Source organism: Thamnophis elegans, chromosome 5, assembly GCF_009769535.1.
Source record: "Thamnophis elegans isolate rThaEle1 chromosome 5, rThaEle1.pri, whole genome shotgun sequence".
NCBI lineage: Eukaryota > Metazoa > Chordata > Lepidosauria > Squamata > Colubridae > Thamnophis > Thamnophis elegans.
The window spans coordinates 49,060,618-49,086,101 of NC_045545.1; the positions used below are offsets into that span (position 1 = coordinate 49,060,618).

The 25,484-nt window shown below is 38.3% G+C and overlaps 1 protein-coding gene across 1 annotated transcript in view; it reads right to left on the reverse strand.

Moving 5' to 3' along the window:
• GRM4 (glutamate metabotropic receptor 4) overlaps positions 1 to 25,484 on the reverse strand; it is a 470,882-nt gene that overhangs the window by 185,135 nt on the left and 260,263 nt on the right. Inside the window, 8 exon segments of the mRNA XM_032218566.1 lie at positions 9,749 to 9,945; positions 9,948 to 9,977; positions 9,980 to 10,340; positions 10,342 to 10,680; positions 11,679 to 11,788; positions 11,791 to 11,799; positions 13,300 to 13,317; positions 19,315 to 19,515. Of these exon segments, the coding sequence (XP_032074457.1) occupies positions 9,749 to 9,945; positions 9,948 to 9,977; positions 9,980 to 10,340; positions 10,342 to 10,680; positions 11,679 to 11,788; positions 11,791 to 11,799; positions 13,300 to 13,317; positions 19,315 to 19,515 (1,265 nt within the window).

The window sequence follows — 25,484 nt, forward strand, 5'->3', positions numbered from 1 at the left end:
TTCATGTTCCTTCTCGGCGACCCTGCTATCACCTGGTATTGCGATGTCTATGATTGTGACCTTATTTTTCTCAACCAGTGTGATGTCTGGTGTATTATGCGCCAGTATTTTGTCGGTTTGTATACGGAAATCCCACAAGATCTTGACCATCTGATTTTCGGTGACTTTTTCAGGCTGATGTTCCCACCAGTTTGTTGCTGTTTTAATATTATAATTTTTGCACAAATTCCAATGGATCATTTGTGCTACTGAATTGTGCCGCAATTTATAATCAGTCTGCGCGATTTTTTTGCAGCAGCTGAGTATGTGATCAACAGTATGAGTATGAGTATGTGATCAAACATTATTATTATTATTATTATTATTATTATTATATTATTATTATTATAAATTGTATCACAGCGGCCAGTTGTTTCGCCAGATTTGGCATTGATTACTAGTCGGGCCCCACCCAGGGGCCTAGGACGTTGTAACGTATTTTCGTAATATGCATGCAGATCCAAGCAGTGCAGCTTTTTGCATTTGACTGATGGTGATTTTGTCAATTTTTAACTGTTTTAAATGTAATTCCAGTGCTTTTGGAATAGCACCCAGTGTGCCAATTACCACTGGAATTACCATTGCTGGTTTGTGCCATAATCGTTGAATTTCAATTTTTAAGTCCTGGTATTTCAGGATTTTTCATATTCCTTCTCGTCGACCCTGCTATCACCTGGTATTGTGATGATTATGATTGTATTATTATATTGTTACTATTGTTGTTGTTGTTGTTGTTGTTATTATTATTATTATTAGTAGTAGTAGTAGTAGTAGTAGTATACAAAGGGTAGAAAGAAAGATTTTATTTTATTCTTTTATTTCATTTTTTTAGTTTTGGTTGCTATGCCTGCATTTGGTACTATAATCATAATAAACAAAGATCTGCAAATAGAAGTAGAATGACTGCAACAAAAGAAACCAAAGATAGTGCAGATAGTAATAGGTTCCTTGAATGCAATCCCCAAAACCTGAGCACCGTCAGCATTGACAAAATCACCATCAGTCAATTACAAAATGCAGCTTTACTTGGAACAGTTTACATCTTGCTATGATACCTTTAACAACTTCAGAACATAATATCTCCTTATCCTAGGTCCTTGGAAAACACTCAATAGGTGGACAAAACTGCCTAAACATCTGGTTAACTATGTAACAAAACATAATTTATTAAGTGTCTACAGGTAGTCCTCAATTTACAACAGATCATTTAATGATCATTCAAAGCTACAACAGCACTGAAGAAAGTGACTAATGATCAATTTTCACACTTACGACCATTGCAACATCTCCATGGTTTAGTGCAGGGGTGTCAAACTCACAGTGTCACATTGTCATCACGTGATGTATCACAACTTTTTTCCCCTTTGCTAAACCGGGGTGGGCATGGTCAGCGTGTGACGCTTCCAGCCTTTGGGCCACGAGTTTGACACCCCTTAGTGCCTCAAGAACAGGTCATGTGATCAAAATTCAGACACTTGGCAACATGTTGATGATGGTTGCAATGTAGATTTATGATAATTGCAGTGTCCCAGCGATCAGTTTTTGAGACCTTGTGATAAGCAAAGTCAGATTCGCTTAACCATCATGTTATTAACTTAACAACTGCAGTGTTGTTAAGTTCACTTAACAGCTGTGCCAAGAATGGTTGTAAAATGGGGCAAAATTCACTTAACAAATGTCTCATTTAGCAGCAGAAAGTTTGGGTTTAATTGTGGTTATAAATTGATGATTACCTGTATGCCACCGAACTTTAATTGTGTGTATATAAATTTAAACTTACTTTGTATGAATATATATCTATTTATTAAATTTGTGTGTCACCACAAGATAACTCTGGGCTGCTATATATATAGATAGCAGGCACACTTTTCTTCAGCCAATTGAGACTTAAATTGTCCCAAACCCAGAACAGCAGCAGATTAAAATCTAAATATGCCCAGAGTGCTATTTTGCAACCAAATAACAGTTTTATGCCTCAAAAACAGTCTTGTATTCAAAATTACCTAAATCCTAGGGATACACTGCTAATATTTTGCAGCAGTAACAATTAGAGCATTTTTAGATAATATCTCATACTGTAACTATTCAAATTGTCTTGAAAAAGCTCAAGAGAAGGCAAATTTATTTTTTGTGAAATTTTGTATTTTACTCACTTTTTTAAAGTGGCATTTTAAAGTATTTAAAAAATTAAGGACATTTATTTTAATATGAGCATCTTACCTTTCCCTCCATTTTAGCTTTACAAGAAGTTCAGGAGACAAATTGTGCTGAGAATAAAGGACTGACCCAAAGTCATCTAGCTCCAGGTTGACCTGAAACTGGATCTCGCTAAATAGAATCCAGTATGTTAGGTCACACTATTGATTATCCAACTGCAATTATTGGAGAACAAAAGCTTGGGGGACAAGATGGGGCAATCATCTGCCTTATATCTCAGGTGAAACCCAAACTACCCAGCCACAACAATCATCTATATGGGTCAAACAGCTTTTCTTTATGCAGACTGAATTAAACATGTATAAATCTAAACCTAGATTAATTTCTAAGATATCAGCTTCAGGTAGTCCTCGGCTTATAATTGTTCATTTAGTGACCATTCAAACTTACAACAGCACTGAAAAAGTGACATGACCATTTTTCACATTTATGACTGCTGCCGTATCCCCGTGGTCATAAGAGCAAAGTTCAGATGCTTGGAAACTGACTCATATTTATGATGGTTGCAGTGTCCTGGGGTCATGTGATCACTATTTGCAACCTTCTGACAAGTCAATGGGGAAGCCTGAGTCACTTAACAACTGTGTTACAAACTTAACAACTGCAGTGATCACATAAAACTGTTAAGCTGTTGTAACAACAGTTGTAAAATGGAGCAGAAGTCATTTAGCAAATGTCTCACTAAGCAACAGATATTTTGAGCTCAATTTGTGGTCATATGTTGAGGAATACCTGTATCTTTTATTTTTGAAATTAAAGGAAAGATACATTGGAATTAAAATTCAATTATTTCTATAATTGGCCTTTCCATGTAGGGTGTGTCATTTGGGCATTTAAACCTCAGAATATGCTGGGCCAGTCTTTCCTAGAGAAAAAAAGATCTTGTTGACGACATATTCCAGCTCCTGGGAATTTGTCTTAAATAAAAAACAGGAATTGTCTTTATTATTAGGTGTTGGGTATAAGGTCTCAAGAGAGCTAGGTGAATTACTACAAAGGCTTCTAATCAGCTTGTTAGCAATGGAATAGAAAAAGGAAACTGCATATTACCAGTCCTCCAAATGAGCCAAAGCCTCTTTTTCAATTGCAACTTGACAGCTAGCTTTCAGCAACCCTAAATTATTCCATCACAAGTTGCAGCAAAAAGGTGAGCAACCTTGCACGTAATCTACAGTCATTATAATTCCCATCTTTATTACCCACACTACACCAAGCATATTAAACTGGCTTTAAGGAAACTTTTGTTTCGAGAAGTAATCTCTTTAAAAACAGTCCCTGCTTTCTTGTTAGTTTATACACTGCCATTTCATCAAAACAGAAAGCCTGCCACGTTTCTTTTAATTCTTAACTTACTACTAGATTTACTCCTGTACTTTGATATGGCTTAGTTGCTGAACCCTACTGTATAGTAGATTGGAACTGATCCCCAAATTTAATAATGCTTCAATTTGGTGTTACATTATTCTTTCCAAAAGAAACGTTGCAATTTGATTTACACATTTAATTTTGGGCACAGCTCCAAATTTACTTGAAGTTAATTCAAGGGAAGATTCAGAGCCTGGCCAGAAAGCAATGGGCAGCTAATTATGTGATGCTACTATAATACAAAATTATTACAAAAGACTTTGTGACGATGCTGCATTTATTTCCTTCATCATTCTTCAGCTTCAAATCCGTATTAAAAATCCATGTGTCACAGAAAATCAAAGCTCAAGACCTCTATCCATAAGAATATGGTCTCTTTAATATATTGGGGAGGGGGGTGTCAAATGGTGTCTACAAACATGTATTGGGTTTCTGTAAGAAGAAGAAGAGGAGGAGGAGGAGGAGGAGGAGGAGGAGGAGGAGGAGGAGGAGGAGGAGGAGGAGGAGAGAGTCATAAGAGCTTTGCCTTTTGATCAGTTCTAGAACTTTTTGTTTTTATTAATAGCTTCTGCAGCCTTTTAAACATTTAAAAAAACCCTGTAATATATTATTCATTCAGTCTTTGGAGATTTGGGTTGGATTCATATTTTTTAAAAAATGTCTGGTAATAGTACTGAAGATAATAGATCAAATAATAAATAAGCAAGTCAAATCAAAACCAAGAGACCAGAACAGGGTTGGAAAAGAGTGCAAAATGCCTGCTCCATATTTTCTGGAGCATGATTCAGATTTTTTTATATGTTTACTACCATATGCCAATTATTTGTAAGATTTTTTTTTCTCCACAGCCAATTGAGTAAATCTGATGCTAACTCAAGGATTCTGTAGATACCAAAAGTATATTTTCTTCTTCCATACACACATACATACAATAATACATATACATCAGTGGTGGGTTGCAGGCGGTACGCCCCGGCAAGGGCGTACCAGTACCTGCCCGGAGCACTGGGTACCATTCTGGGTACCATTCCCACCCGAGCTCCTTACCTATATTTGAGTTCTTTTGCGCTTCCACACACGTGCACAGAGTGCACTGCACCTGCGCGATGCTCCACTGAGCAGCTGGAATGTTGTGGAGGCTCACAGAGGCATTGCAAGAGGCAAGTATGCATGTGCGTGCTGCGCATGTGTGCACGCACACTGTTCGCATTCATGTGGTGCATGCCGGGGCCCGTACTGGTCGCAACAGGATCTGGAACCCACCACTGATATACATATAGGAGTTTGACTGGACACATTTTCCTCCCCATGAATAGATCCAATAGTGCTTCTACCATACTTCTGTTTGGCAGGAATAAAGATTGAGATATGATTTATGTGTTTTTTGCTGATGCTACATGAAGTGCTGTGAGAACTTTTTTTAATTAAAGCCTAAGCAAACACATCAGATAAGTCTAAGTTGCTGCTCAGCTGAAACTGACTGTTTCAGGCCTTGGTTACAGCAATGAGAAGCAAATGTAGAAGGTCCTACCGGATGGGGAGCCAAAACAGAATGAAATCTAGGCCAGGAAATCAGTCATGAAATTCAGCTGTATCCATTGCTGTACTTAAACTTGTTCCACTTCTGTGAAAGAAGGTTCTGTAATCACAAGTTTCATTAATAGAAAGAGCTACTGGCTGAGTAAGAGAACAGAATGGAATCTTCAATACAACCAGTTCCTTACAATACAATTACTGCTATAACATATAACAGGCTTATGCATATGCCTAACCCTTCAGAAACAAAGATGATGGCAGCTGATGTAGGTTTTAGGTGACTATCAAAGTGTCCCTACCAATATGTGGATTCTCACTATGGATCAGAAAGACATTAACTCAGTTTGCCTTTTAATGCAAAAAATGTGGATACTGCAGGAACACATACCAGAAGCATCCATATAAAGACAAGTACCAAAATGCATTATTAATGGGGCCATGTTTGCAAATGTTCAAAAATGTGCATAGTTTGAGAAATGCCCACAAATAACATATGCACTTTTATGCAGGCTTGTTTTCTTACGAAAAGAAATTGCAAACTGAGGCAGAAATGTGGTGAAATGAATGTAAGACTTGGGGGAAATGAAAACTTAACTACAAAGTTGATTGTCACTCAATTCTTGCTGATGTGCTAGAGCTTGACAAGGACATTTTTAAACAAATATAAATATAAAAGCTTTCTTTCAGAAACTAATAAATTACAGAGTATATTTTATTTCCACATCCTAATCCTGATAAACACTCCAATATCCTTCCAAGCAGAAAAGAACTTTTAAATTTAAAGTTGTAATCATCCAGAGTCATCTTGTGGCAAGATGGGCAGCAAACACTTAATAAATAAATAAAATAAATAAAAATAAGATAATATTAGGCAGAGAAAAAAAGCTTCTACCTGATCAAGGGTCCTCTGTACTAAGATTTTCAAATTGTTGTTCTGCAGAATCCTAGAGTTCAATAAGAATTTGATGGAATTCTCTGAGAGTCTAAGGGGAGAAACATCATTCAAATGAAGCCAATTTTCTTACAGGTTCCATGTCCTGAAAAAGTTTGAAAATTCTTTCTCTAGACTAATTTAGTGTATAATAGTATTCTTTAAACAACATCAGATCCACAGGAGCAGAAATAAATAACCGCAAAGGCCCTTTTCCTCTGAAAAACGTATGGTTATTATCACGTAAAAAAAAATCTATATTTTTTTTATCAAAACAGTTAGATCCACCTAATTATAAAAAGAACCAGAAAATGTCAGGTAGGTAGCTATAAAACCCCTCATCTCATTCATCATAATATAATACCTTTTATTTTATTATGTTAAATAAATCAACCAAGCCTTATTAAAGGAACATGTAGCATCAGGCACCAATGCAAGATAATTTGCAGTCATGTCACAGAGAAAAATTCCTCTCCCTATAAAGTGTGCATAGCATGCGTAATTGATGGACCACATCCTCCTTAATAAACTTGCATTTGTGCAGATGTTGAGAGATATGAGATCAGGAATGCTCAGGACCCCAAATAATGCCTTTTCCTGTGAAGCTATAGAGCATAGAAGAACACTCATCCAAATAGATATCACATTTCTGGCATTCACTGCTCTACACCAACTGGGAATCAAGCTTCACAGACCCCCATTGCCTGCCAGGTAGTGTTTACTATTGATTAGCTAATGGGTCACACTCCAACAACCACCTGATCTGGCAGGGAGACAGGGCCCAAGAGAGCTTAGGATCAAAATAATGGCATCATTTTTCTTTGGGAGTCTGGCTGCTGCAAGATATACCACCTTATTCACAGCAATGTAATCAGTCATAACAACTCTGTGTTGCTAAACTGCTCGAGTATTAATTAAAATCCCAACAACATTCCAGCTGAGAGAGGAATACACTGAAGGATGAATGAGTGAATGGATGCTTTTCTCTATCCACTCTGGCAGATTTTCTTCACCTGTTAGTACTGATAATAATAGGCTAGAAGAAGAAACCTATGTAGTAAATTAATGTGACACTAGTAGATAAATTTGAAAAACAGAGTGCTATTGTTTATAAAATTAGATTAATGACTTTTGAGTGAGTACATTTATTAACAATTATAAAGCACAAGGAAAGTCTTGATCTCAGATCTCATACACTTTATCAACCATACTGGGAGGGTTCTGTTTTATGTGATATGCTTAGGAAATATTAGGTAAAGATAAAGGTAAAGATAAAGGTAAGGGTTCCCCCACATGTGAGCGCTTGTCATTCCTGCCTATAGGGGGGATGCTCATCTCTGTTTCAAAGCCGAAGAGCCAGCACTGTCTGAAGACATTTCTGTGGTCATGTGGCAGGCATGACTAAATACCGAAAGTACACAGAGCGCTGTTACCTTCCCACCAAAGTAGTCCCTATTTTTCTACCTGCATTTTTTACATGCTTTTGAACTGCAAGGTTGGCAGAAGCTGGGACAAGTAACAGGAGCTCACTCTCGTTAGGCGGCGCTAGGGATTGAACCACTGAATTGCCTACCTTCTGATCGACAAGCTCAGCATCTCAGCCACTGAGCCACCGTCTCCCTTTAGGGAATAGGAAAATATTAGAGTACTCTTAATTTTGGTTTTCAGATTTCTTCAGGCCTTGATATATTTAGTTTTTAAAAAATGTAAACCCTTGTCAAGAGGCCATGTTCTGCTGATAGAAAATTGGTTATGTTCAACTAAAATGGTGTTTTGGGAGTAAGACATGTTGATCATGCAGAATATTGAACAGTTACATGCCAGAACTGCTATGCTTTTCCTGATCACTGCCTCTGAAACAGTGCCGCCTGAAGGCATTTGATCTTCACTCAGTCATACTTTGCTCAGATTGAAGATCCAGGACAGGAGATGGATGTTATGCAGGATATCGCACAATGTTATTGCCCTCTCTTAATGTCATATTGAACTCAGTGCTGGGCTCTTGGCCAGTTGCATACCTAGCAGCCACAGCAGAGAACAGCCCCATAACTCTTCTACTGGCAAATCAGATTCCTGCAGTTCCTGCAAATCAGATTCCTGAAGTAACAAGCCCACCCCATGAAAGTGATTTTGGATCAGGCATTTTCCTATTGTCAGTAAATTGAAACACAAAGTTAGGTAGAAGCAGAGTTTATAATCTCCAAATCAATTTAGCATAAGATTTTCATTCATTTTCTCATGCTTCAAATACAACCAATGATTGGGTCTTTCACCATCACCATATTCTCGGGTGATGTGGCTAGATTTTATAGTTATAACTGCTAGATTTTATAGTTATAACTGCTATAATTATAACTACCAGCTGTAAAAAGAGAGGGAGAATTAAAGAATAGTTTTGGGAAAGGGTTCAGTTTTTCCAGCATGATCCACTATCGTGTTATCAAAAATGGTACAAGGTCTGAGAAGAGAGACAGGAGGAACTAAATATGTATAGCGTGGAAGACAGAAGGAAAGGGGATAACATGACTGAAACCTTTATATTAAGGGTGTGAATAAGGTTCTAGAAGATAGTATTTTCAATATTAAACAAAAATCAAGAAGACAGGTTCCATATCCCTGAGAGGAGGGAAGTTCAAAAGTAATGTTAGCTTGGAACGTACATACATCACTCATTATAAGCATGCTTGGGATAAACACATATGGGCATTATCTGACAAAAAAAAAAATATCAAAACATAATTCAAACTTAATTAATTAATTATTTTAAAAAGTCAGAGTCGATGGGACCACGAGGTCTTTTTCTGCCATTGTTTTTTTTAATGTTTCTGTGTTTCTATCTGCACCTTCAAAAGTAGAGTAACCAAAGTACAAATCAAAACTACACAAGGAATAATAATATAGTCATTAGAAGCTAGAGAAAATAAAAAAACACATCTCTCATCTATTATCCCTATATACCTTGTTATAATAAAAAAAATCACTGCTATTTTCTAGTGGGTATGACTCTTTTATAACTCATTATAAAGATAATAGACATAAATTACAAATTTATGACATACGTGCACTTATTTGTTAATCTTGCATTAGTCTGCATCTGAAAGCCTGAGGTTGCTACTGTCTGGAAACCATACTTCAATCATCCCAAAGCATTCAAAAATTCATAGAAATGGGGTTGTCCAGAAGGAAGCCCTCACTTTTTTTACCTCTTCCTCCTTGAAATCTTGGATTTTCAAAGATGGTACAATCCCTTTACATGTTTGGTAATATAGTGAATATTCCATAGACAATGATACCTGTCTTCCAAAACCAAGAATTGCTAAGGAATGAGGGAAGGGAGTGTAAAAGGAAGAAAATAAGAAACCAAAATAATGTTTCAAGTACAAGGGAATGGAGAACAGAAAAAAGAAAAAGAGAAAAGTAACCCAGAAAAAAAAACCAAGGTAAGTTTCCATATGTTGGAAAACCAAAGCAGTAAAAAATAATATATGGAAACCCCCAAAGCAGAAAAAGTATAATTTCAATAGCCCCTGAATGCTATCAAGTTACCAGATCAAAAGTCTACAGATTCAAACATGCCAGGCACATTTCATCACTGGAAGACCTGGAACAGAATGGAAGACTTACTCGTCCTGCCCACCTCTGCCCTCTCATGGCCATTACCTTCTCCGCTGACTGTGATGTCCCAAAGAAGATAGGAATGAAGGCTAACCACACAATGCAAGTAGTGTACATGGTAAACCCAATGGGCTTGGCTTCATTAAAGGTCTCAGGAACCCCACGAGTCTTTATAGCATACACAGTGCAGGTTACCATGAGCAGCATGCTGTATCCAAGCAAACAGATGAGGGATAGGTCGAAATGTCACACTTAAGGACTCCCCGGGCAAAGCGGGGTCTGTAGTCCGCTGGTCCTCATAATCGATGACAGAGTGTGAAGGGTCCACAATGAACCAGATGCAGACCCCTAGGAGTTGCAGAGATATGAGGCTGAAGGTGATGGCCAGCTGGGAAGCAGGACTGATTAAGCGTGGAGCACTGACCGACTTCTTGCCCTGCTCAAAATGCGATAGATGCGATTGGTTTTTGGTCAGCAAGGCAGCGTAACTGATGCTCATGCCCAGGCCCAGAAAGACACGCCGCAACGAGCAGGTGCCCAGTCAGCTCAGCAATCATCAGGAGGTGGTGGCATAGCAAAGAAAGATACCCGTCAGCAGCACATAGCTAGTTTCCCGCCCTGAGGCCTTGACAATAGGGTGTGTCATTGTAGCGCACAAATGTCACCACCACAAAGAGGGTGGCAATGATGCCCACAATGGCAATGAAAACTGGCACCACAGCCCAAGGAGAGCTCCACTCAAGTTTAACAATGGGGATGGGGATGCAGCCAGTGTGGTTCTCATTGGGGCGCTCACTGAGACGGCACACCTTGCAATGGAACTCATCATGCTGATATTGGTATCCATCACAGCGCTCACAGTGCCAGCAGCATGGAATGCCCTTCACCAGCTTCTTCCTTTCGCCTGGTTTGCATGGCTGGCTGCATATGGAGGTGGGCACACGATTTCCTCCTCCAGGCCAATGCAGGCGCTCCATCTGCAGCAGAGAGGGGGGTGAAAGCAAGAATCTCAGCAACCTACCTAAGCCTAGGTCAGAATGTCTACCCAAGTAGCACAAAATGATTGCTTTTAATCAATAGTTTATCCATTTAATATGTGTGTTGCTCCTTATTTACAGTTCTTCTGCCCTAGAATACCCTAAAGCTGAAAGGGTTGTTTTTGAAAGCCTGCAGAAATTCTTCCTCTCCCAAGACAGACCCTTGAGTTTTGCAATTTACCTGCTGCAGCCTTTACTAACAAGGACCACTCACAGTGACCTTGCTAAACTACAGTAAACAGTTCAAGCTTTGTACTTTGCCACCTCTCATTGTGGCTGCATAATCTATTTATCTTTTTTTTCCTTCTTAAGGTTATTTCAAAGCTGTATGCACACACTGACTGATTGTAACTCCCACTTCAGTTTCTATATTATTTCATTTTATTGTGCACAGCTACCGAGCCAATTCTGAATACCTGCTCATTAAAAAAGAAACAAAAGTTTGCATAAAATTTCAAAATTATTTACCTAAGTTTCACCTGTTAAATGTTAATTTCGATATTGAAATGTATTGCTCTGAAATAGTTGAGGTCAAGGGCAAGCGCCTTTAATGATTTAAAACAAATGAGGGAAAGCAAATATGCTATATTTATTTGTCCCTGGGACTGAACCTTAAATTTATGTTTGCTTGGGTGATACTTCCAATTGTAATATTTTTTGCAGCCTAGTCTTTAAAAGATAGTTAGAAATGGGGTACATTGGATTGTATTATTGAATGAGATTATACAGCAGTGCGAGAGCTAAACTCAAATCTTCTTCTGTATGATCTCTCTTTGATGTCTATATACAGATAGCCTGAATTAAAAAAATAAGCCCATTTTGATCAATGTTCTTGATTTATTGGGTTTCCTGAGTACAATTGTGATTCTTTCTTAAAATTCTGAAGTTGAAAAGACAGAAAGTTAATTCCCAGAAATGTTCAGATATAACCAACTGACTTACTTTAAGTTTAGATGATCTGCCCAGTGCCCAATAACTTTATACTCGGGTGTAGCATTCTTGATCTGGTACTGATAAATATCATAGCGGCCTGGAGCATCTCCATTCCATTAAATGTCACTGAGTTCCAGCAATACCTACAAGAAGCAAAGTACTTAGTTCCAGAAAGAAAAACAGAATGACATTGGATGGCATATTGATTATCAAACATACATCTAGTTTAATATGTAAAGGTATCTTGCAAAATTGCCCAACAGGTTTTTTGGGGGGAGAACTTCGAAGTTTATTAGCTACAGAAAGAGCACTGGAAAGTGCTGCAAATGAGTAAACATACATCAGGAAACAAGGAGTAGAAGGACTCTGGGCATCTGATTCAGATCAAAACTCAGTTCACCTCTGTTCCCTCAAACTAAAATCTACTTTTTTTTCATTTTTACATAAGCAACTCATCTTAGAAAGCAAGAGCCTTTTAGTTGCTTTTTGCAGATTTGCTAGAAATCACATTCAGATTTACCAGTAGTTTCTTTGCTAGAAACAGGCATATAGAAGGTAAATAAGAGATGCTACCCACTCAAGGAAGCCTCATTTGTAATATTAGGATAAAATTAGGTTTCTGCAACTTCTTCCTCATTATCTTCTATCCAAATATTAACTAGATCTGACCTTGTTTAGCTTTTAAGGTCATCCAAGGTTATCTAGACATTACTATGCCCATTTAGACTCTGCCAAGTTATATATCCTTACTATATAACTCTATAATGAAAATTAGGCAGTTTGTTGTCATGCAGAATGGCCAAAATCAAATTGGTTTAAAGTAAGCGGTAAATATTGATTTCAGATCATAAAAGAATATCCATTCCTTTTCTAAATCTCTCCTGCAATGCTATAGAAAGCAGAGTGTTTGGTCACATACACAAAATTAGAAGGCCCTTAAGATTTGGGGTGTCCTCCCACACATGCAGGTTGGAAAATTAGGTGACGCTATGAGTTATTGTTAATTATTGTTGATGGTTATCCTCAGCTGACATTCTTTTAATTTTATTCTTGTATACTGTATTTTTTGGAAATGTATACACACCTTCCCCCCCCCCCCCAAAAAAAAGAGGCTGAAAAATCTAGGGGCGTCTTAATACACTGAATACATATATTTTGGCCTCCTGAAACCCCACCACCTTTGTAAAAATGGACTTGCAGGAGGTTTGGGGAGGCCTGCAAAGTATTCCTGTGTGCTGGGCAGGACAAAAATGAGTGAAAACCGGGTTGTTTTTTGCTCGTTTGTGCCCCCCCCCCAGCCCCCAGGAACATTTTGCAAGCCTCTCAAACTCTCTGCATGCCCCATTTTTCACAAAAATGAAGTGTGCAGAAGGTTTGGGAGCCTGCAGAGCGCAAAAACCTTTTAAAAAAAATTACCTCTTCAAAATCTCGGTGCGTCTTATACTCTGGTGCATCTTATAGTCCGATAAATATGGTAGCTTCTTTACTATTGCTATTACATTAATGTTTTCAACTATATTCGCGGAGGAGAGCCTTTTCAGTAGCAGCTCCGACCCTTTGGAACGATCTCCCCGTGGAGATTCGTACCCTCACCACCCTCCAGACCTTCTGCACAGCCCTCAAGACCTGGCTATCCCGTCAGGCCTGGGGTTAAAGATTATATTCCATCCCCACCCGAATGTTGAATGAATGTTGTTTTAACTCTTTTAATTATGTATTGTCCTATATGTCTTTGTATGTTTCCCCTTCCTATATAAGTTGTAAGCCGCCCTGAGTCCCCTCAGGGAAAAGGGTGGCCTATAAATAAACTTAACCTAACCTAACTTAACCTATATTCACTACCCATCATCACTTGTGCAAGATGAGCAGCCACATGAATTGAATAATTTAAATGAGATCTCTGAGCAACTTCATAATGTAAATGAGTATACTGACAGATATAGGGAGCATAAATATATGGGCATACCCTGTTAGTTCATGTATTGGTACCAATGATATAAACTTGATCAAACTTTTAGCAGCATCTAATCCAAAGAAAAAGAAAGGTCCTTTTCTTGACAGTCAATCAGTTCCACTTCGTACATAAAAACTGCTTTCAGAAGGCATTAGACAGACCTGCCATCAAATCTGCCTGCATATAATTACATTCCTCTTAGAATATGTTCTCTGTCTAAATCATTGAGCAATAAATCCATGCAAATGCCAGTCCATGATGACCTACTATCATTTATTTACCAAAAGTAGTAATCCCAGCTCAGCATTCAACCACATAGATGTAGACAGAAAATAATAACATATTTTACTGTGTTAAGTGAATCTTAAAGAACTAATATCATGAAATGAAAGAACTGAAAGAACCTGGATATAGAGAGGTCATCAAGAAGTATCAGGAGCTGATTGTCTTCAATTCCAAATTTATGCTGTATTTTACATTTTATTTTCTCCTATACTTTTCCTCTGTTGCCTTACACTATCAGCATGATGCAGACTAGATCTCAGGGTCAGACCAAGGAATGAAAAAAAGGGATGGAGCTCTATTCAATCCATGTAGCAAACCTGACTAAATTCGCAGTTGAATTTAATGGGCATGTAGGAGTTTGCATGGCACATGACAGTGTTGCTCCCACATCTCAGCATCTGATGCTTGACTGTCTTAAGGTTGCCTACTGGGAAAGCTTGCTTATCCTGCCAAACTCTGCCCCTTCTAACCGTGACCAGTGTTTTCTTCAATTCTTTATATTACCTCTTCCTTCTTAGCATAGGTCGTAATAGACCCCGGAGAATAGTCTCAGCAAGACTATGGCCATATAATAAAATTAACCTCATTGCAGAATAGTAGCAAAACAAGTAGGGAACACCTTGAACATATGCTTGATGATCTGCAGCAATTAGATGATAATGTCGATCTCCCTGTCATAAAACACTTTGACTTTCCAATTTCTAAAGACCAAATCTCATTAAGGAACTCCCATAGAAGTGAGTATCAGTGTGGTTTTGTTGTCTGCTTACTTTATATATTGAGCCAAGAAGAAAGTTATAAGAACCAAAGCAGGCCTCACAATGACATCCCCCACTTTCTACCTCTGTTTCAGTGATTGGTTCCTACTATTCAGACTGGTTCAGACAAATTGGTAGTGGTTTGGTGGCCTGGGTCGCTGGAACCAGCAGCAACCCAGGCCTGCCACTTCCTGAACAGGTTCTCCGGGGCAGCACCATAGGCACTGCCATCTTGTTTTTCGCTTCTGTGCATGAGCAGAACAATTTTTATTGCACTGAGCACACGCACATAGTAGTGCCTGCCAGAACCCACCCCTGCTCTGTTTGTATATCAAGTGTAAGGATGGAAGTCTAGCAATCAGATGAGCTCTAAATCATTAATCTGCTCTCTTGCTCAGGTAATACCTGATCAGGTTGATAGTTTCTCCTATTTTTCTTTATTTTGCATCCACTTCTACTATGAGAGATGGAAATAAAAAAATGAGAGTGGAACAACCAAAAGTAGAGAAGAAGTAGGGATGGTTGCATTACTCATTACATTATATGGTATAGGCAGGGGCAAGGGCTAAAATTAAAATTCACACTAACAACATGATACATTAATTTGGGTGGACTGTTTCAGCCCTTTTATGATTAAACAGAGTGTCAGGCCTGCAGCCATCTTTCTTTTGGATTTTTGGCCTGCCACACTTTCTATTATTCTACTATGCATTTTCTATAATGGGAAAATGGGAGAGGGGATTGTAGGAGTGAGATGCGATGTAGTCATAACAAAATTCTTTCTAAAAAAGCCAAGGTCATCCTTTGTCTTTGCACCTCTGCACCTGACCGGAGCTTGATGGATGGAACTGCCAACATGGCAGTGGAAGATTGGACTATGTGATGGACTTGCGGGGGGGGGGGGGGCAAGATCTTGAACTTTCAACTGGGTGGGGAAAACCGGGAAGCTTTTGGATTCAGGCTTTCCCAGATGTGTCAACATGGCTCTCTTAATAAATTGGAATTTGGAGCAATACTTTGCCTTGGACTTTGATTTACTTTTGGATGCTATTTGGAACCCTGACAACAGATGTCAGTTTATACTTTATACGGTTTAGGTACAATACGTGACCCAACCAGAAAGAACACTCCTCTGGGCTGTGTACATTTATTTCTACAGTGCTTGCTATTAGCATGTTATATGTTGAAAGTATTTTTTTAAAAGATGCCTAAAAAGTCTTTGTTATCAGATCTCCAATGCTTACGTGTACAGAATCTGGTAAGCCATGTTATCGATTGGCATGTTTCTGTAGTTCTGTGAGTCCTAATCTGAAGATTTTATCTATTCATCAAAAAATTTCAATATCATATTTTGTTGTCTCACCAATACCAGTATCAAACTATAAGCCACTCTGTTCCCTCATAAGTGGCTATAGAACTTCAGTTTTTAGTGAAACTAGAAAAAGATTGTGTTCAGTGAAAATTTCTTTGTGGAAAATGATGGAACATGATGCATTTGTTGTAAGAAACAAGATTGGGTGCCCCACTGCCCTCTAAACTGTTTTGTTGACCATCTTACCATGACAACACCTGCAGCTACACAGCAAGCTGAGTGGGACAATATCTGCTGTTCCAGTACTTGTTCTGGGTGCTTTTTGCAGACAGATCATTATCATTGATGAATACTGTCAGTGATCAGCACTAATATCTCTGCCACTCATCTGCACAGTGAAAGGTTACAGAGGAACAGCAAGGGATGCACCCTGTGGGGGAGAAGGGGCAGGGCAGAGTGCAAGACAGTTCTTCAAAACAAAGGCAGCTGGGGCCTGATTAGGCATTTGTGCCATCTGTTCAGGGCCAAGAAAGCACTGCTAAGAGATTGAGAACTGTTACTTTTGCTCACTCCTTTGGTTTTCTTTCTGCATGCTTGCATGTATATTCATGATAGAAGACAACTGCACAGATTCTTCCAGATCTCAATGAAAGAAAAGTATAAAATATTAAAAACTGCAGTTACTCAAATGTCCATTCCTCAGGGGTGGAAGATGACATAGTTCTACTCAAGTTGGTCTTCATCTGAACCAGAAGTCAGTCCCTCTTCCTTTCATCTTCTTCTTTTGCTGGAGAACAAAAACCATGCTCCCAAGGAGAAACAAATGGTTATGTACCTCCTTCTCCTTGTATCTATATCTCAACTATTAAAAATTCCTTCTCCCTGCATATATCTCAAGAGTGAGCACAAAATAAGATTTCTTCAGGAAATAAAACACTGTTGTTTATTTCAAGATCTTCTCCATGTATGGATGAGCTTGGAATTCAGAATCATAGAAACAATCTAGTTGCTGTTCTCCTTTATCCACTTTTTACAGATTTCTCATGGAGTGGAAAATATAAATGGCCTCTAAATCCAAGCATCCAAAAGGCCGTTTCTCCATGTTAAAATGGGAAGCTTAATCACTTGTGCATTTGTAAAATATTTTTGTCCTCACTTTTGTCTTAGAGGTGTTTTAAAATATGCCTAATATAAAAGACAACTTCAATGAAGAAAAGCTATTCGGCTGTAGGAGCAAATGGGCACTCCCAGTCATACTAAAGGAAGTTTATGACATACAGTAGAATGTTACCAGATGATAAGCATAATGAAATCTTTAGTTACAGTGGTTTGCTTAATGAGCTGCCTTAAGTCAAGAGTTTTTGTTGTTGTTCCCCTCCCTCCAAACATCACCTTAAAACAAAATCACATGAATTGCACAAATAAATCCCAATAACATTAGGAAGCAGGAAACTCATATAACTAGCTAGGGAGAGAATAAATCAGGGAGACAGATTGTAAGGGGATTGCAGTGGAAAGATAAATAGATGTAATAAGTAGGCTGAAGGAAAGCCCATACAGTATATTAAAAACATACAATGTGAGAATGTGAGGACTTTAGAAGATGTAAAGGAATAACTAATTGGGAGAGAAAATATTTTTTTTAATCAAAGAAGATACTTTATTAATGAGGAAGGAATGAAGGAAGAAGAGCTATTAAGAAGGAATTCCTCATTTAAATAGAATAATGATTGAATAAAAGACTTGGGAACACAGTGATTAGAATGTAGTATTGCAGGCTAATTCTGTTGACAGCCAAGAGTTCGATTCTGACTGGCTCAAGGTTAACTCAGCCTTCCATCCTTCCAAAGTCGGTAAAATGAGGAATCAGATTGTTGGGGAAAATATGCTGACTCTGTAAACTTTGAGAGGGCTATGAAGCACTAAGAAGTGGTATACATGTCTAAGTTCTATTACTATTGCTAATTGTAAATATGTTTTCTCCTGGGGATGCTACAACCTTCTGGTAATCCAAACAGGACATATTTAGAATCCAAGTGCCTACACATCCAGATATTTAGATGCAAATATTTGGGAGTAAATGATCTCATCTACCACAGCACAGCCATTTGTTGTTTTTTTTCAAAATTGTTAGACTGCATATGAATGATGGAATTTTTTTTAGATATTCATGCTGAAAATCAGCAATAAGACCTTGAAGTATAAGCCATATAAACTGACTAAATAAATAAATAAATAAAATTTAGGTGAAATGTAAAACAGAATAAAATGAATTGAATAAAACATGTATGTATGTATGTATTATATCAGTGGTGGGTTGCAGGCGGTGCGCCCCGGTATGGGCAAACCAGAGCCTGCCCGGAGCACCAGTACCGTTCCAGTATGGTGCTCCAGAGGGTCCACCTGCCCGCCCAAGCTCCTTACCTGTCCTTTAAGCCTTTGGCGCTTCCGCGCACGCCAAGCAGCTGGAGCAGCTATATATATATTTATTAAAGGCAACAGTAAAAATATTGGGCTTTCTGTCTGATGGTCTCTTGTGACGAGCCGATGGACAGAGAATGGCAGCAGTTAGCTTCCTCCCATAATTGGGGCATACCAGGGGTTGTGACACTAAATATATATAGGTTTGGTGTTTCCAGGAGTAGTGTGAGATCTCGGCTGTTTGTTCCTTTTAACTGCCAGTAGGGGATTAAACTGATTGGGTGAGGGCTTGGCTGCTACACAGCCAAGCCCCCACCCAATCAGTTTAATCCCCTACTGGCAGTTAAAATTTAATCCCCTACTGGCAGTTAAAATTTAATCCCCTACTGGCAGTTAAAAGGAACAAACAGCCGAGATCTCACACTACTCCTGGAAACACCAAACCTGAAGTAGTCTGAAGCAGCCTGAGATGACGAATGAGACTTCGTCGAAACGTCGCCAAGACATCTCCAATTCTACGCGGGAGAAAACCCGAACAACTAGAGACCTACATATATATATATATATATATATATATATATATATATATATATATATATATATATATATATATGTGTGTGTGTGTGTGTGTGTGTGTGTGTGTGTGTGTGTGTGTGTGTGTGTGTGTGTGTGTGTGTACAAGCAGTAAATAGTCCATGCATTTAAGTCTTATATACCTCTTACTACATCTCAAAACTAAAATATATATTTTAAATATTAGGAAGGGACAATTGAAAGAAAACAAACAAGACCAAAAAGTTGCCAAGAAGATAAACCATTTTCCCTTTTCCTATTACTTATGGAATGCCATAGCCCTAACATTAATCCAGTTTGGTAACGTTAACCTTAATGGTGCTCTTTCAAAGGCATACCTGAGAAATTGACATTCCGGATATATTTGAGCAACTCTCCACCATCTACTGGATCCATCTTGGGGCAAAGACCGACCTTCCCTGGACACAAGTTCTTGTGCATATTGTGCAGTGCGTGACCCATGGCATAGACTGCGTCAATGACAAACTGCACCTTTCCTTCCTGCTCATAAGCAGAATCTTGACCAATCCGTTCTCGGTCTGGAAAAAAAAGATACAGGGTAGGAAGGAATACGTGAGATGATTTTTCTGAAAAGCTGATGACTTAACAACTTGTCATTTCCCTTCAGAAACAGCAAAATTTCAGCCCAAGAATAATGGGCACAGCCAATAGTATGGTTTAAAAGGCAGTAAGGACCATTTCCTTTTATAATCAGAATTACTGAGAAAAGGCATACACTGAGAAAAAAGAAAATAAACCCAATAAATGACAGGGGGGGGGAATTATTAAAGTATCTGTGGAACTTATTTATGAAGAATAAATAAACATCCCAAGCAAACCAGTACACAATCTTGAGGTCGTCCTAACTTCGTGGTTTCTGCAAAAAGAGCAGATGGCATCAGTAGCTGCAGCTAGGAGAGCCTTTGCACAACTTTGGGTGATGCAACAGTTGCACCCATTCCTAGACCAGGAGGCTCTGCTCAAAGCGACTCATGCCCTTGTAATCTCTCTTTTAAGCTACTACTACATGCTCTACATGTTGCTGCCCCTGGAGAGCATTCAGAAACTTCAACTGGCACACAGTGCCAACTGAGAGGGTAAATGGTGACAGGTATATGGCACAAATTTGCCACTACTGTGTGAGATGCATTAGTTATCAGTATGTTTCCAGGTGCAATTCAAGGTGCTGGTTGTCACCCTTAAACCCTACATGGCTTGGAACCATGAAGGAACATATTTTTCTCACAGTCTCTACCTATCCAATTTGATGTAGCAGATTGGGCAATATTCTCCGCTCAGAGATTAAAATGATTCTAACCCTGTTAGCCTTTCAAAAGGCTCTAAAAACCTGATTATTTTCCCAAGCAAGTGATGCTGAATGTGTCAAGGACCCATTTTTTGGCTTTATGGTTAACAAGCTGCTGTGGCTGCTGTGTATATTTATTTGGATTCTTAATTGCTTTTATTATTTTAAAATGCTTTAATGCTTTAATCATAGCATATTATTTTTGAATTTTGAGCCACGAGTCATTAAGGTGGGCTGCTGCAGAAATTGAATTAATAAAGTAATAAATAAATTCCAGCATGAAGAAACATATTCAAACACTATCCAATGCTTTTTACATAAAATTCCAAGCAACATTTTTGTAACTCAGTTTCAAAAGTGAATATAAAATTCACAATGCCCCTTTCCATTGCTTGTCCCTAATAGGGAAAATAGTCTCCAGGTCATTAGATACATTGTGCAATTCTGATTTCTGCAGAGGCTTTTTACACACCTTCAAGTGAACACAAGTAAAAACTCCTTTCAAAATATCCTTCTTAATACAAGAAAGAAAGGCAGGATATTAACTAGGAAGGGAATACCCATTCCCCAATTTTAGCCTTCTTTTCCCTTGAGACCTGCTGGTAGTTAGCAAGTGATGTCCCAAAGGACATGTTCTGTAAGCCTCCAACTTAGACCAGCATTGAAGCATATACAGGTCTATCACATTATCCTTCCCACCATACTAGTAACTCTAGCACCAGTTCTCTCAGGTATTTTCATCAATGTCAAAGAATACCTTGTATAACATTCATCAGTTAGAGCAAGCATTTCATCAAATCCTTGCCCTTGTCAGACATACTGCTAATTTTTCTCCTATCTCAGTCCCCTTCCCCTCTCACCTTTACCCCAGACTGCAGGATCACTCAAGTATCTGCTAATTAACCATGATAGCTGCTTGCCTCTTCTTGTCATAACTGTTCTCAGTGGACTATGTTGCCACTTAACATATTACTCCATTCATAACAGCTAAAGGAGGGTCCCCTGTGGTATGGTGCATTTGGCACCACAAGAGTAACTGCTGGGACTGCCTTAACAAACCAGACTCTCAAATATGGTCTTTTCCCCAACCACTAACAGAGGGAAAACATCTGCTTGTACCAAGCCATGGGACCCCCAGGGGAAAAGCTAAGAGGAAATTGTTGGAAACAAGGCCTGACCAACCTAGAGAAAAGAAATAATGATTCTTATCACAAAGAACATCTGGGTAAACTTGTCTAAAACTGCATTCATGTTTAGAAATTGACTTTTGGACTCTGATGAATAACACAGCTGCAATTTCCGAATACAGCAAAATGCAGAGGCGACCATTAAAAAGTGGTATAGTCTGGCAGAGGGAGATTACAGTTTATGCACTGGGTGCTGATCAAAATGACAGTTTATACAAAGAACATAAGCAAGCAATATAGGTAATATAAGTAATATAGTACAAAGGTGTTCTCACCAGCCAGAAGGGAGGCAGGCCAGGAGACTTTATGTGCATAGACACACACAACACAAACAAACAAACACACAAACACACACACACAGGGGGAGGGAAGGAGGGACAGAGAGAGAGGGCGGGGGGAGAGAGAGAATGAGATTTCCCTCCATTATATCAAAAAAAGAAATACACTTCACTAACTACTAAAAGTGAATTATGGAGAAAATCAAGTTTGTGAGATACATCACTTCACTTCCCTGTTAGTCAGACTATTTATGAAGAATTTTATTTTCCAACTCCTGGTAGACCTAAACATATATCCCTGCAAGAAATGGAGTTAAGTCATAGCCAGACATAATGCAAACAATATCAATAGGAGCAAGAGTCCATAAAGTATTTGGTGAAGGTCTTCTGAACATTGCTACCTAAGGTAAAGGTAAAGGTTCCCCTTGCACAAATGTGCTAGTGATTCCTGACTCTAGGGGGCAGTGCTCATCTCTGTTACAAAGCTGAAGAGTCAGCACTGTCCAAAGACATCTCTGTGGTCATGTGGACAACATGACTAAATGCTGAAAGTGGTTCCTATTTTTTCTACTTGCATTTTTACATGCTTTTGAACTGCTTGGTTGGCTGAAGCTGGGACAAGTAACAGGAGCTCATTCCATTACACAGCGCTAGGGATTTGAACCGCTGAACTTCTGACCTTTTTGATCAACAAGCTTAGCCACTGAGCCACCGTGTCCCAATATTGCTACCTAACATCCCTTTAATTTGTCATATTTGGAGTAAAGTTAGACTCTATTTATGTGTGTATTTTGTCATGATATAATTCCATTGGTGCAAACCATGCCCAAAGAGCAAAGTGTAAGATCTTCCCACATAAACCTAAGTAGTTGGTATAGAAAATGTCACGCACTATAAATATGTTTCTATCTCATAAAAAGTCCAATCCTCCTGCAGTGACACTACCATTGAATCCAAAAATACAAATTGGGCTGAATTATGCCTAATTATATCCCATTCCATTTTCTGTTAATAAAAAATTCACTTCAATATAGAAGCCTCATGCTTAGCAGCTGATGTACCAGCAAAGGAGACACTATAACAAATTGATAGAGAACTGACCAACAAGAAAAGATTATATCAAGGCGGTAAATTTACAGTCAATCTTTCAAAGTTATAAAAATGCTCTTAGACTACATGGAAATTACTCATATGAAACCCGTCAAGTTATCCTTTCTTTCCCATTACTGACAAAGACTATTAATCATCTCTCTCAGTACAGAGCCCTTTCTGCATTTGTCTCTCAATGAGCAGACAAGGCATTCTATCTTGTCAAGATAATTACATATTTTAAAAAGAAGGTTGTAATAGACTTTAGTCCTGAGCTAAAATCCTCCGGGAATTTCCTTCCAGTTTTTTTGCTATTGAGGGCACCAATTTTTCATAAAAAGGAATATTTTTCCATGTTTTTTTTTTAAAAAGTGTGTGTTATCGGGACTTCCAGGGAAGCAACAGAAGACTGAAGATGGCTCCTCTCAGTGGAGTCAACAATCATGGTGGAACAAGGGCCGGTGAATAAATCAGCTCCTTGGAATTTGTTCCCAAACAATAAGAACCTGTGATTGGCCACATGCACGCCATACAAGAGTCTCCACCCATCCAACTTGATCTAGTAGAATGGCCATACTGCAAATCCCATCAGCTAAAGAGTGTCAGCTGGCAGAGACTAGATTACAGGTGTTTTTCTCCAGTGGTTCCTGCTCTATGGAACATCCTTCCTTCAGATATTAGGTCCCCAACCCTGATAAGTCCTTGATAAGGACTTAAAACCTGGCTATGATCCTGGATGCTGAATATACCAAGGGCCCCATTTCCCGTTTTTTTTAAATTGTTTTAAAACAATAAATTGTAATATAGCTTTTGAATTACAAGCCACCCAGAGTCAATGACTGAGACAGGCAGCTTTAGAAATTAAATGAATCAATCAATCAAAAAATGAATGAATCAATCAATGAGATAGATAGATAGATAGATAGATAGATAGATAGATAGATAGATAGATAGATAGATAGATAGATAGATAGATAGACAGACAGACAGACAGACAGACAGACAGACAGACAGAGACACAGACACAGACACAGACACAGACACAGACAGACAGACAGACAGACAGACTCTCTGCATGGAGACCATAAGACTATGCTCTCCAAAGAACTGTTAGCAATAGAATAAATCATCTTAACCTAATGTCTGGCTTAATGTCTAGGGTCTACTTATCGAGTCCATTGAATCTGAACAGCTAATAAATTCAAAATAAATAAATGCCCAACTCCAGTAGACTTTATATGTAGATCCTGGACATTATGCTAATAAAATTAGATTGAGAAGATTGATTCAATTCCTAACAATTTCTTCTACTTTTCTTTCTTTCAGAAAAAACAATTTTCCTTATCTCAGAATCCTTGTCAGGATCAGACCAAGCCAAAAGCAACCTGAGAAAGTTATGTTCCCTCTGTTCTGAAACTTCAATTAAGACTTATGCACCATCAATTTCATCTAGATCAATAATTTTCAAACTTGGCAATTTGAAGTTGCCAGCAAACTGTTTGGGAAATTCTGGGAGTTGAAGTCCACACATTTTAAAGTTGCCAAGTTTGAGAAATAATGATCCAGACATCTTCAAGTTGCCAAGGTTGAGAAACACTGATCTAGATTAAGAATGAATATTATTCTGAGAATGTCAGTGACTGAAAAGAAAGTACAAGTTATGGGTAATTCATAGGAAGACATTCTTTCCTAATCAGAACTTAATATTTCAGAAACCCTGTTAGGATTGACTATCCATATTTTTTTAAAAAAATAAGATGAGTCTTAGCATCACTAAGTATACATTACTCTTCTTCTAACCTGCTACATGTTAAAGATGAATTCAGGAGTGAGGACTTTTTCTAGCCAAGGAAATTTCTATGTAGAATCTGTTATGCAAGAAATATGTGGATAGATAAAGCCAGAAAGAAGAAGAGTGACAGAAAGAGTTAATGGGCATTCTTATACTGATTTTCTGTCTAGTTTTGTTTTTATACTCACAAGAATGCTAACATAGGACCAGAGGCAGCTAAATGATATCAAGATAGGAACAGAATTAGATCCAAGCAATAGGATAGGATTAAGTTTCTCTGTTCAATTTTAATGCTCCCAAATTAATCAGAGTTCATCCTGAGATGGAGGGGGAGGGAGAATGAGGGATGAACTGTTGGCAGCCGGGCTTCCAAGAAGCAAGCTCCAGATTTACCGAAACTAAGCCATGAACTTCAATAAGACATAGTTTGGGACTTAGTTCCTTGAAGATAGCAATATTATATTTTTAAGAAACTTATTTTTTTATCATCATATCCTCTTCCACATGACCCTACAAACTACAAAGTGTGGCTATGTTACAAATATGGCAGCTTAAACTCTCAGAACATTTTATCTTTTCAGAGACATCTATGCTGGCATCCTCTTTCCTTTCTGATCATTTCAAGCTGCACATGATGCCTTTTAAAGTCTAATACACTGTGGATCCTCCATGTCCCAGGGACAGATATTTCTCTTTTGGTTTATAATCAGGCGTACCGGATCAAATAACAAAACACTGACCTTTCTATGTACATTTTATTACAGAAAGTTAAATATATCTCCCAGGCTTTCCTCCTTGATCATGTAGTCATAAACCACAGAAAAACAAAATTCTGCAATATGGAAAAAACTGAAAC